General features: G+C 40.1%; 6 protein-coding genes across 8 annotated transcripts in view; 2 read left to right on the top strand and 4 right to left on the bottom strand.

The window, feature by feature from the left end:
* Positions 1-13,986, bottom strand: part of HINT2 (histidine triad nucleotide binding protein 2) — a 546,951-nt gene that overhangs the window by 184,782 nt on the left and 348,183 nt on the right. The window lies entirely within an intron of this gene.
* The window catches only part of CLTA (clathrin light chain A), a 429,778-nt gene that overhangs the window by 157,821 nt on the left and 257,971 nt on the right, over positions 1-13,986 (top strand). The gene's annotated exons all lie outside the window — the stretch shown is intronic.
* Positions 1-13,986, bottom strand: part of SPAG8 (sperm associated antigen 8) — a 454,367-nt gene that overhangs the window by 187,953 nt on the left and 252,428 nt on the right. The gene's annotated exons all lie outside the window — the stretch shown is intronic.
* TLN1 (talin 1) overlaps positions 1-13,986 on the bottom strand; it is a 501,447-nt gene that overhangs the window by 298,291 nt on the left and 189,170 nt on the right. The window lies entirely within an intron of this gene.
* The window catches only part of RECK (reversion inducing cysteine rich protein with kazal motifs), a 394,564-nt gene that overhangs the window by 206,189 nt on the left and 174,389 nt on the right, over positions 1-13,986 (top strand). The gene's annotated exons all lie outside the window — the stretch shown is intronic.
* On the bottom strand, positions 3,755-4,714 carry LOC126938078 (olfactory receptor 13C7). The gene has a single exon (XM_050762221.1). The coding sequence runs from the start codon at positions 4,712-4,714 to the stop codon at positions 3,755-3,757; it is 960 nt and encodes a 319-aa protein (XP_050618178.1).

Raw genomic sequence — 13,986 nt, 5'->3', positions numbered from 1 at the left:
CAGGAACAAGCAAGAGAAAAGGGCCCACAGCCCACATCATCACCTCAACTGTTATGATCAGCCCCAGTACTCCCAGACACACACCACTGGACAGCTTGATTGAATTCTGCCCTTTACAGAAGCTGTGCTCAATGTTAACTCCTGACATCATTATGTGTGTATAACTTCAAGGCATCTCCAAACATTTCTGGAATGAGGAGACAGTATATAGAAGAAGGCGATATAGGTATAAAATCAATGAAGCTAGGTAAAAAATCTATAGCTCTTAATTTGAATTGTATGTATGTATGATTTATGTATTTGATCTAAATCTAAATATATATTTATATATCATGCATATATATAATTCAATTATTATATATATATTTTTCTTTTATTTTTTTTTTTTTTTTTTTTTTTTTTTTTTGAGACGGAGTCTTGCTCTGTCACCCAGGCTGGAGTGCAGTGGCCGGATCTCAGCTCACTGCAAGCTCCGCCTCCCGGGTTTACGCCGTTCTCCTGCCTCAGCCTCCCGAGTAGCTGGGACTACAGGCGCCCGCCACCTCGCCCGGCTAGTTTTTTTGTATTTTTTAGTAGAGACGGGGTTTCACCGTGTTAGCCGGGATCGTCTCTCGATCTCCTGGCCTCGTGATCCGCCCGTCTCGGCCTCCCAAAGTGCTGGGATTACAGGCTTGAGCCACCGCGCCCGACCATATATATATATTTTTCATAGCTCTTTCCACTGAAACATTTAGAAACCATGGGAAACTCAATAGTAACCCTAGCACTCAGATTATGACTTCTAAATACCATTCCCCATTAAAGGAAAAAAGGAGCTACTTAGACAAAATAGTTGTTTCAGGTCTGGGAAGGAAGTGTGAATATTGAGCTTGTAATATCTTGACATACAGATAGCAGGAAGTCATCAAAGATACTAGTGTCATGCAAAAGGTCTCAGGAGCCATGAGCTCATAACTCCACCAAAAAAAAAAAGAAAAAAAACTTAAGTAACTAGATCTAATCACCAATATATGGGAAACACAAAGACAGACACCACAGAACTGCAATCAGCAAAATCAGACTGTGGTAAACTTTATAGTTTCCTATAATGAGAAACTATTCCTTCCCAAAAAAATCTAGCCTAAAAGCAGGGTGCTGGTGGTAGGAACAGAGATAGAGGGAAATATAGAAAAAGGGAGGGGGAAATGAAGATTGAAAGAGACTGTCCTGGTCCATTCTCACACTGCTAATAAAGACATACCTGAGACTGGGTGATTTATAAAGGAAAGAGGTTTAATTAACTCACAGTTCAGCATGGCTGGGGAGACTTCAGGAAACTTACGATCATGGCAGAAGGGGAAGCAAACATGTTCTTCTTCACATGGCAGCAATAAGGAGAAGTGCCAAGCAAAAGGGGGAAAAGGCCCTTATAAAACAATCAGATCTCATGAGAACTCATTCACTATCAAGAGAACAGCAGGAGGGTAACCACCCCCATGATTAAATTACCTCACACCAGGTCCCTCCCATGATATCCCACAACACGTGGAGATTATGTGAACTACAGTTCAAGGTGAGATTTGGGTGGGGACACAGCCAAACCATATCAGAGACAAATCACAATGTATGTTGTTATTTGGATCCTGGTTCAATTTAAAAATTGAAATAAATAACTTATAAGGCATTTCTGGAAATATAAATGCTGGATAATTGATGATATCAAGGAATTATTGAGTTTTAGGTGATTTATATGTTAAATATTAAATGGTACTTTATAGTTTTACAAGAGTACTAATCTTTTATGGATATAAATACCAAAATATTTCAAGATGGAATGTTATTACCATCTGGGATTTGCTTTAGAATAATTGAGGAGAGGGAGAAATAATCCACAGGGCTATCAGAAGAACAAGATTGGCCATAAGCAGCACAGAAAGAAAAACTGCATATTCTCACTTATTTGTGGAAGCTAAAAGAACAATTGAACCCATGGAGATGGAGAGTAGAATGATGGTTATCAGAGGCTGGGAATGGTGATGAGAGGGTAGAGGGGAAGTGGAGATGGCTTATGGGTACAAAAAATAGAATAAATAAGAACTAGTATTTGATAGCACAACAGGGTGACTATAGTCAAAAATAATTTAATTGTACATTTAAAAATAATTAAAAGAGTATAATTGGATTGTTTGTAACACAAAGGATAAATGCTTGAAGTGATGGATACCCCATTTACCCTGATGTGATTATTACACATTGCATGCCTGTATAAAAATATCCCATATACTCCATAAATATATATAGCTACCGTGTACCCAGGAAAATTTAAAAAATTAAAAATTGCACACACACACACACACACACACACACACACACACACACACACACACACACCAGCCATGAGCAGATCATCTTTGGATCTGGAAGATGAATACCTGTTATTCTTTCTACAGGATTAAATTTTCCCATAAAATAAAAGAAAAACCTTCTCCAATACCTAGCCTAAATATTGCAGCCTTTATTTCTGTTTCATGTAGGTCTGGTCCTCTTTGTGCATTTGCTTTATCATCTCTCTCTGCAGACCAGCTTTCTCTTCTTTGCTAGACACAGGGCCACATTCGTGCCCTCTTTACATGGTCTAACAGTTCAAGAGCTTTGTGCCAACTATGAGCTGTCTCTATGTCCAAATTGCAAATTCCCTGGAGAGAAAATATGATTTGCCCAGTTTGGGTCAACTCGCCAATTATCTGTAGCCAAAGGAGAGAGCATGACTGTCCTCTCAGCAGGGGCTAAGGGAAGACACATTCTGCTTCAGGCAGAACATTTCAGCGAATGTGCCACAGGCTACAGACGTACGAAGGTCGGAATCCTCCTGGGATTACTAAGCAGAACCTGTGGTGACCTAAGCCCCCAGGTGAATTGCCTTCAGCCATGAAAAGATTCATCCACTCACCCCAGGGTGCCTACACATCCCATTATTTTCTATGTGCTCCAAGGCAAGACATAGGTTGGGAAGCACTGTGCTAGGGAGGTGGGCAGGGTCATGAAGTTCTGTCCCATGGTGTCTTCAGTGCCTCCTTTCAAGAGTAGAATCTTGGCTTTACATTTTTGTAACACAGAGGTACCCTAGGGTGTTTTTCCCAAAACAGAGGAAACATCTGCACACAAAGGTGAATTCAGACTTGAACAATGGAGAAACAGAAAAATCATTCCTTGTATATTCAGCAGCATTCTGCTTCCATCCCCTCAAGCCACACTTCCCCTGGGTTCTAGGTTTCAACATTTTAATTGGGTCCAATCACAGCTGAAGTGCTCTGTTACATAAGTACTTCAATTTTCCGGTAGTCATTCTTCACATGTATCTTCTTTTTTTTTTTTTTTTTTTTTTTTTTTTTTTTTTGAGACGGAGTCTCGCTCTGTTGCCCAGGCCGGAGTGCAGTGGCCAGATCTCAGCTCACTACAAGCTCCGCCTCCCGGGTTTACGCCATTCTCCTGCCTCAGCCTCCCGAGTAGCTGGGACTACAGGCGCCCGCCACCTCGCCCGGCTGTTTTTTGTACTTTTTAGTAGAGACGGGGTTTCACCGGGTTAGCCAGGATGGTCTCGATCTCCTGACCTAGTGATCCGCCCATCTCGGCCTCCCAAAGTGCTGGGATTACAGGCTTGAGCCACCGCGCCCGGCCCACATGTATCTTCTTTAGGGAACATTCTCTTCTGAGATTTGTGGGTAAAAGCAGCCAAGAGGCAAAGAGTTACAGGGACATCTGTTCCCCCAAAACATCAAAAGGCAAAGCGTTTCTGAAACACCAGGTTCCTCACAGCAGCCTTCACATCCTTGTTCCTCAGGCTGTAGATGATGGGGTTGAGCATGGGGGTCACCACCCCATAGAAAAGGGAAATGAGTTTGTCAGCAAGGTCTTCCTTGTCTTCCCCCAGAGGGGCCTTAGACTTGGGCTTCCCATACATGAAGAGGATGGTCCCGTAGAAGACGATCACGACAGTGAGGTGGGCAGAGCAGGTGGAGAAGGCCTTTTTCCTCCCCTCAGCTGAGGGGATCCTCAGGATGGTGGCAATGATGAAGACATAGGAGAAAGAGATGAACAGAACCGGGACCCCCAGGAAGATCACATTGGTCACTCCCATACTGATCACATTGACAGAGATATCAGCACAGGTCAACTTCAGGACAGCCAGAATCTCACAGGTGAAGTGGTTGATGATGTTGTCTCCACAGAAGGGCAGCCTCATTGCAAGGGATGTCTGCACCATGGAAGCAGTGCTTCCAGCTACCCAGGAGCCGGCAGCCATGGGCACGTAGGCAGCCTTGCTCATGACCACAGGGTACCTAAGGGGGTTGCAGATGGCCACGTAGCGATCAAATGCCATCAAGCTCAGGAGGACACACTCTGTGGCTCCCATGGCAAAGGAGAGGAACATCTGCACTGTACAGGCTGAGAAGCAGATGGTTTTCCTGGGAGTCAAGAAGCTGTCAAGGATGAGGGGGACTGAGGATGTTGTATAGCAGATGTCTAGGAAGGAGAGGTTCCCCAGGAAGAAGTACATGGGTGTGTGCAGGTGGGAGTTGGACACAGTCACCAGGATGAGAACCCCATTGCCTAGTAGGATTGCCACGTACATCAGCAGGATGAGCACAAAGAATGTTTTCTCCAGGTTTGGATAGGCAGAGAAGCCCAGGAGAACAAACTCTGTCACAGAGGCTGTCTGGTTGGCACTTACCATGGTGTATCTCCTCTGTCAACTGAAGGAAATACTTAGAGGTCCAAACTCAACATTCCTTGCCTTGCATAGGAACAGTGCATCTGGACTGGGGTTCCAGTCTGGTTAAGAGATTAGAAAATAGTTTTGAAAGTCCACAATATTTATTTATTTCCAAGAAAAAAGAGACAACAAAATAAAAAATTATTTGAGGGACACAGGGCACCAAATGCACAAGGTTTAAAATGATGACTCTGATAATGTAACACGTGATCAGTGACAAAAACACATAACGCATTCATTTAGGGGGGCTATATCCTACAAGGCAATTTACCTCGTTAAACTTTGATCAGAAAAGTGACTTAAAGTTTGCTCTATGGTCCCCCAACTTTGTGCCAAATACTAGTGACTTGATTACTTCTGAATCCTCACCTTATAACGATTTCTTCTCATTAGACAATTTTTATGTAAAACAAACTCCGGTTGTTGCCTGAGATCTTTCTCATGGGAAACCCCAGCCCTAGCTGGGTCTTTCAGGAAAAGAGGAGACTGGACATGGAGAGATGCAAGGGAAAGGGGAAATGGTTCCAAGGTAACTTCATGCTCTGGAAATTTCAATATGTCTCTAATATTTGAATCTGATATTTCATGAAGATAAATAGAAGGCTGGCCCCAGAAATGCATAGTGGCTCACAATTTCTGGAACTCTAGTTTTCTTTGGTAACTAAGGCAGTCGGGGTGAGTGTCTACACAGGAATCAAGAGTTCTTGAACCTAAATATGTCAACCAGATGTAGACCCTGACACTGATTATGCCCCCCAAATAAATCTAGTCCCACCCTCTGTCCAATTCTAGATCTTCTTCTGCAGAACACTGATGTATGGGTTTTCAGCTTGATCTTTTCTAGTGATGAAGAGCTCACTACATTCCCAAACAGCTTGCTTCCTGTTTACAGAGCTCTGAAGTGTCAGAACATTCTTTATTCTAAACCAAGCCAGCAGCCTTCTGAGTTTCTCTCATTCATGTGATGGTGGTTTCACCTCCTTCTGGAATTGCCTGAGTTTGTGAAGTCAACAGAAGAAGCTCTGAAACCATAGGACCATCTTATTTCTGGGGGAGTCTCTAAAGTTAGGCAAGTCCATGACCTAAGACTGAAAAGTTTCATAGGCTCCTTGCCATCTAGATTTTCTGTGCCATGAAGAAAGAGTTTTGCATGGGCCTCAATCTTTGTGATAGCGCTGAAATCGCTTCATTCCTTCCCTTCTCAAGTCCCAACCCCTTTGAAATATCAAGTCAGAAGTTAGAAATGTTACTGTGCTAATAAAAAGGTTAAGTATTACTCTTATAAGAACCCTCACTTACCTTTGTCAGGAGCCTACTAAGAAAATGTGCCCATGGCTTAGGAATAGTGTGTGGGCCAGAAATAGCAGCACTAGCTTGAAAGACTCAGGTTGAGATGGCCACCTCTGATTTGAAGAGAAGAGTGAAAGCTAGTTCTTCCTACTCAGTCTTGTTTTTATGTTTTAAGCAAAATTTCCAAATGAATAACCAGAACATGAAAAAGGCAATTTGAAATCAGTGCTGCAATTGGGACAATTATGCTCCCTGAAGTGATTAAAAGTTTGAAAGTAGAATTGTACAAAGTCAGGAAACTTTTTATTCTTCTGAGACAATGTCCCCAAGATCCAATTATGCCAAAAGCACTCTAGGAAGACTTATTTTCCTCCTTCCTTTCTTCCTGTTGGAACTTTCCACACTTAGACTATTGAGGGATGTTAGAAAAAGCATTTTCATGTCCTTTTTGAATTTCTGCAAACTTTGAAATGCTAAAAATTCTTGAAAAGAAACTGGAGAGCTAAATGTTATTTAGGAATGCCTTCTGTTCATGCACTATGGGACCAGCAGGTGTGGGCACAACGATTCCAAATCAAGTGCTCAGGGGCATGGCTGTGGACATTTTGGGGCAACTTCTATATAAAGCCCTGGGGAGAACTGGGGATTCAGTCTCTGGAAAGTCCTTGAACAATGGGGGAGAATTTACACATGAAGAGACAGGCAAGGGATGGGAGGAAGGAGAAGACCATCTTGGAGACAGACCTTGGCACAGCTCTTGGGCTTGCTTTTTTCTTCTACAACCTCAACAAAGCATTTGTTTGAACAGCTTCATGGAACAGGAGGGATAGCATAGAGTCCAGGGAAGACATTCTATGTTGGTAGAATCTGGAGTAGGACAAGCAGCATATAATTTGGCTTTAGTGATTCTCGTCTCCTAGTATTCATGGCTTTGTGTCGTCCTCTCCTCTGGAGTAACTTGATTTTCAAAAGAATACACTCACTTGCTGGCTTTAGTGAAACCAACTTCCAGATTGGAGAGACAAATGTGGCAAGGAACCGAGAGAGGTCTCTGGCCAACTTACTCAGGACCTCAGCCCAACAACTCTCAAGGCACTGAATCTTGCCAACTACTTAAGTGAGCTTGGAAGTAAACTTTTCCCCAGTTGAACCTTCAAATGAGATCCCACCCCTAGTCAAAACCTTAGTTATAGCCTTGTGAAAGACCCTGAAGCAAAGGATCCAGTTAATCTATAATCATATCTTGACCCACAGAAATTGTGAGACAACACGTGTGTTATTTTAAGCCATTTAGTTTTGAAGTTGTTTGTTACACAATAATAAATAACTATTATGTAGAGGATGGTTATGAACTATGAGGAAGAAGCCAAGGAAAGAAAGAGGCAAAATATCTAGAAAACAATGGTTCAGTGAAAGGGAGCCCTCTACTTCCTCAAAAGTCTTTCCTATTGGCAGAGGACATCAGTGTTCAGCAAGTTTTTTCTCATCCTGGGTCAAAGTCTGCTTATCTCCCTGCACCTCTATCCTGGGTGTTAACTTAGCCTTTGGCTACATGGGACATAATCACTTCCTCTTTTGTGTATCAGCCCTTCAGAGACAAAAGGACAATAAATCACTGTAGATATGTGCAGCTACACGGAAGATACGGCCCTGAACTAGGCACACTACTCCTTCTACTGCCTGCTATGAACACTGTTTCTGTCAATGTGTCAGAGATCCCTTTGGCTTACCTTGGCAAAGAATCATCTTCTCCAGGAAATTTCCCACGGCAATTTCTGCCCACAGAACTCTCTCTCCTCTAAACTTTAAAAGCTTCCTTCCCTGGGATGTCCAGTTTTGTTCTGAACTCTGGAAATTAACTTGTATAATTCATTTTCTCTGGGTGTGTCCATATGCATAGCTCTATTCACACATCCATATGCTTAATGTGTGTATGCACATATAGGTGGTTTTGTAACTCTTTTTCTCTTCAGCCTCAAGGATCTGGTGGTATCCATTTCCAAGATGAAATGCTAATAGGCTTCCTGGTGAATCATGAACTTGAATCTTGATGTTTGAATCCCCCTTGGTTTGTCTAATTGATGTTCCAGAACTCACCTGCATTCATTATTTTCATTCTGGATGGAAACTCAGTGGTGACATTATTTGTCAATAGTTCTTTCAACTATGTTCCTCATTTCTCCATAGTAGAGTTAGACTTATGATCATAGTGGCAAAGAGCAGGAATCAAAATGATGACTAGTGAGCTCAGTTTCCCGGACTTACCCCGTATCTCATTCTTGAACTGAAAACACTTTGTTGTCATGGTTAGCTTCTTCCTTACTTCATTTTTTCATTCTGTGGCTACTCATGGGAGTCTCTAGAATCATACCCCTTGGGTCCACAGTAAATTCTAATGTCTTAGATGATCCCTGCAGAATAATGGAGCTTTGAGAAACATCCTTGTGTTCTCTCTCTCCACTTAGGAGCCACAGTTATAGAAATCATTGTTCTCTGCAAGCTTCCTCAGTTGGTAAAAAGCTTGTTCCAATTAGGACAGGTATGTCAGATATTGACAGATCAGCTGGAGTTTTGCTTATCTTTTACACAAAGAAGTTTTATATCTTTACTTTTGTATTTGGCCTCAGAAATCTTAGAACACTCTACCAACTCTGAAACATTTCCTTCAGGGCAGCAGGTTCATTGACTTCCCTCCTGAATTCAGTGTTTGACATCTGCCTGGTGTACACTAGGGAGTATGAAGAGTCCTCCAAGTTCTGCCACATCACCACTCAAGCACATCCCAATGACCAAACACACTTTGGGAAATATTCTTTACCCTTGTGTACTAGTTTAGACTGTCTGTCATGATTGCTAATCAATTCTCAAAGCAATTGAGACAGTGGCACATATAAATAGTAACAATAAATATATGATAAAATCATGACTGGATGCCATCCTGGAAAAACAATCTCTGCCATGAGTCCAAGAGGCACAAAGAATCTTGGACCCTCAGGTGACCTACTGGAGAGAGGAGCTGTTTACTATTTAGGAGCAAGGTAACCGTATATAAGAACAGGCAACAAGCAAAAAAAAAAGTCCTTTTGTATTTTATATTGAGACTGCTAGAAATTTTACTAGACAAATGTATGGCTTGCCAATGGCAGTTATTATGACAAGTTTTTGCATTTAGATAGACATATAGATACTCACATTTTGGATAAAATTTACTTACAGTGAAATGCATAATTCTTAAGTGCATCATACAATGAGTTTAGACAAATATACAGACCCACGTAATCCAAACCCAATCCAGCCGCAGAATATTTCTATCACCACAAAGAGTTTTCTCATGTGCCTTCCCAGTTCATCCCCAATACCACTCTGCCCAGAGCATCCCCATTGTTACAATATTTTCACCTTCATATATGTCTACCTTTTCAGAAACATCATATTAATAGAATCATTCATATTCTTTCATGCGAGTCTTGATTCAGAATGTTTTTGAGATTCATCCATGTTGTTACATGATTTAGCAGAATATCCCTGTTGTATTTTCCTCCAGTTTGGTCTTGAGGTCTCTCTTAGGAGTGAGGGTATAAACTATAGCCCTAGCTCTAGGGATTTAGTCATGAATGTTTACAGTGCACCTTTCATGGGATACTTCTTTATCCTGGCCGATGGCCTAAAGCCTAAGTGTCCAACCTGTGACCAAGTGTCCCTCTCACAGGAAACTTGTTTATACTGGCAGATTTTTATGGGTTTTGTCTTACCCATGTCCAGTTTGTTCCTACCAAGATAGCCATTCTTTAGGAGAGTCTTGACCTAGAAAGAAATTAGGTTTGGGTGTGTTGGTAAGGTGAGACACAGAGGAGGCAACTCAGCAAAACACGTGAAATAATAGAAGCAGTGTATTACTTACAGATCTAAAGAGGAGATGGCAGCAAGCCTCACAAGGTGAACAGGAAGAGAGACAGCCATCCGGGACATGCACACTGAACCAGTGGGTGGAAAGCAAGAGAGACCAAGCGAGGGATCTGTTGGTATCCAGGTTATTCCCATGCAGTTTTCCCACGCGGAATTCTAATTGATGGGTTTAGAGAAAGCAAGCATAAGTTCTACGGAGTCACACTGTGACTGAGATGTGATCACTGTGGCATTTCTATGTAGTACACGCAGGGTGTGGGGGGCAGTAGGGCAAGTCAAGTAGACTATATCTAGTTATCCCATAGGAAGGTGGTCACTAGCAGGCATTTGTATAAAGAAGATATCTGGATTGACCACATTAAAGAACTGGGAGGAGGCAGAGAATTGGAAACTGTGTTTTAAGGAGCTAAGCCCTGTTTCTTGTATGAAAAAGATAAATATATATTCAAAACAGGTGCTGAGGCAACATAAAATTATAAGAATTCACTACAATTCCTTTTCATTACTAAGTAGTATTCCATTGTATGAACATCCTGTTTGTTTATCCATTTTCCTTATTAATGAACGTCTGGGCTCTTTTCAGTTTTGGCTGATATAAATAAAGCTATTATGAATAGTCTCATACAAGTCTTTTTGTAGACGTATATTTCCATTTTTCTTGGCTAAATAATCTGAGAATTTGATTGCTGGGTCATGCTGTAGGTTTTGCTTAGTTTTATAAGAAGCTGACAGATTTTTTGCCAAATGTTTGTATCATTTTACACTATGGCCAATGATGTGTGAGAGCTCTAGTTGCACTACATCCTTGTCAACATTTGATATCGTCAGTCTTTTTCATTTTAGTCACTGGTTGATGTGTAGTGGTTTCTCATTGTGGTTTTAATTTGTATTTTCCTGATAACTAATGATATTGAATGCTTTTATTTCATATGCCCATTGACCATTCATCTATCTTCTTTGTGAATTATCTGTTCAAATTATTTATTATTATTTATTTTTTTCAATATTGAGTTGTAGCAGTTCATTATATATTTTGGATTCAAGTCTTTTGTCAGGTATTATGTTGTGAATATTCTTCCAGTCCATGGCTTGCATATTCATTTTCTTAATAGTATTTTCTGCTAAGCAGATTTAAAAAAAGCAGAGATTTATTTTTCACAGTTCTGAAGGCTAGGAAGTCCAAGCTGCCAGCCAGTTCGGGTCCTGGTGGGCACTATCTTCCAGGCTATGGACAGCTGCCTTTTGCTGTGTCCTCTTATGATGAGGGGAGGGGGGCACAGCGAGAGAGCTAAACAGATGATTTTAAATTTTGATCAACTCTATCAATTTCCTTCTTTTTTAGTTATTATTTTCCAAATCCTCCTTAAGAAACTTTTGCCTACCCCCAGTCACAAAGATATTTTTCTGTGTTTTATTATAAAAGTTTCATAGTTTTAGCTTTTATTTAGGTCTACAATCTACAGTAAATTAATTTTTGTTTATGCAATTAAAATTTATCTTTTCCAATGTGGTTATCTAGGTGTCTTAGTGTCATTTATTGAAAAGAACTTCTTTTCCCCCATTGAATTGCTTTAGTACCTTTGTCAAAAAATCAAACGACCGTATAAATGTAGATCTATTTATCTATTCCATTCCTTTGATCTGTTTGCATTATTTTGCTAGTATCATACAGGCTTGATTCTTATAGCTTTATATTAAGTCTTGAAGTTAGGTACAACTTTGTTCTTCTTTTCTAAGACTGTTTTGTATTTCTTTTACATTTCTGTGTAAATTTTAGAATCAGATTTTTATTTTCTGCAAAAAAAAAGCCTACTGGGATTATGATTAACATTACATTGAATCTATAGATTAAAAGGGGGGGGTTCAGCAGTTTTACTATGATGTGTCCCTATAGAGTCTTTCAATCAATGAACATGATATATCTCTTATTTATTTAGGTGTAAATATATGTACTTTTCAATGTAGAGGACTTGTACGTACTTAATTTACTCCTAAGTATTTTATCTTTACTTTATCATAAATATGCTAAAAACAATTGGATATTTATGTGTAAAGAAAATGAGACCCTTACCTCATACCATACAAAAAAAAAAAAAAGTGGGCCAGGTGCAGTGGCTCACGCCTGTAATCCCAGCACTTTGGGAGGCCGAGGCGGGTGGATCACAAGGTCAGGAGATCGAGACCACGGTGAAACCCCGTCTCTACTAAAAATACAAAAAACTAGCCGGGCGAGGTGGCGGCGCCTGTAGTCCCAGCTACTCGGGAGGCTGAGGCAGGAGAATGGCGTGAACCCGGGAGGCGGAGCTTGCAGTGAGCCGAGATCGCACCACTGCACTCCAGCCTGGGCGACAGAGCGAGACTCCGTCTCAAAAAAAAAAAAAAAAAAAAAAAAGGCAAAAAGGAACACAAACCTAAATGTAAAATCTAAAGCCATACAACTTCTAGGAAAAAACATGGGACGGAATCTTTGTGACTCTGGCTTAGATAAAGATTTCTTAGATAAGACACCAAAAGCAAAATTCATCAAAGGAAAAATTGATAAATTTGACAATAAAATTTTAAATTTTGTTCCTCAAATGGCACTGTAAGAAAATTAAAAAAAAAAAGGGACTGTGGGAAAGTATTTGCAAACTGTATATATGATAAAGGGCTTGTATCCATCATACATAAAGAATTCTTCTAAGCAATTAAATAACAAAAAGACAACACAATTAAAATATTGTCACCATAAAACATATATGAATGGTTAATAAGAGCATGTAAAGATAATCAATATAAATAGCCATCATAAAAATGCAAGTTAAAACTACAATGAGATACTACTATGCATCCACTAGAAGAGCTATATTTAAAAGACTAATAATACAAGGGTTGGGGAGGATGTGGAGAAACTATCATACATGCTTGTGGGAATTAAAAATGATACAGCCACTTTGGAAACCAGTTTGGCAGTTTCTTAGAGTTAAACACATTCTTACTATATGACCCACCAACTCCATACAAAACTGTGTACATGCATGTTTATAGCAGCATTATCCATAATAACCCCAAACTGGGAACAATACAAATGTCCATTAGTGGGTGAATAGATAAACACAATGTGCACAAAGTGGTATATCCATACAATGAAATAAATATTGTTTCACAATAAAAAAAAGTGCAAGCTACTGATACATGTTACCACTGGATGAGACTCAAAAAATATACCAAGCGAAAGAAACCAGATGAAAAGATAGCATAGGATTCCATTTATTTGAAATCTCTAGAAAGACCAAACCTTTCCAAAAAAATTATTTATTTTATAATTTTTGTGGGTACTCAGTAGGTGTATATATTTATGGCTATATACCATAATATATACCAAAATATTCCATAGGATATTTTGATACAGGCACACAATGTGTAATAATCACATCAGGGTAAATGGGGTATCCATCACCTCAAGCATTTATCCTTTATATTACAAACAATCCCATTATACCTTTTTAGTTATTTTTAAATGTACAATTAAATTATTATTGACTACAATCACCCTGTTGTGCTATCAAATATTGGATCTTATTCATTCTTTCTAACTATTTTTTGTATCCATTAACTATTCCTACTTCCCCCCAACCCCGCTACCCACTCCCTGTTGGGAAAAAGGCTTATGGGGTGCCTTATTTATTTAGGTCTAAATAAACTGGTCATAAAAATATGGGACAGTAAGTTGTGAAAAGCCACAACAGGCCTCTGGGGAGGAAAGCCTTCTTATTGCCATTATGTTCCCATTCTCAGAGCAAGAACTGCTCTCTTATCTGTAAACGCTGTGTTCAAGGAGAAAGATACTCCTTTGAAGCATTGGAATGTGGACAGATGTGCAGGCTCCTAGTTAAGCCCGCTCCCACCAGCTACTCTCCAATAAGTTAAAGACATGCTGTTTAAGCGCAAAGGAGATTCATTTAAACCGCTGTTGCTATAGGTTACGCGTATGACGTACTGCCTTCCTTTCACCGTTTTGCTCTGAACGTCTGCTTCTTAAATCTAAGTGATTATAC

Source organism: Macaca thibetana, chromosome 15 (genome assembly GCF_024542745.1).
Source record: "Macaca thibetana thibetana isolate TM-01 chromosome 15, ASM2454274v1, whole genome shotgun sequence".
Classification (NCBI taxonomy): Eukaryota; Metazoa; Chordata; class Mammalia; order Primates; family Cercopithecidae; genus Macaca; species Macaca thibetana.
This window is presented reverse-complemented; position numbering and strand designations above follow the sequence as displayed.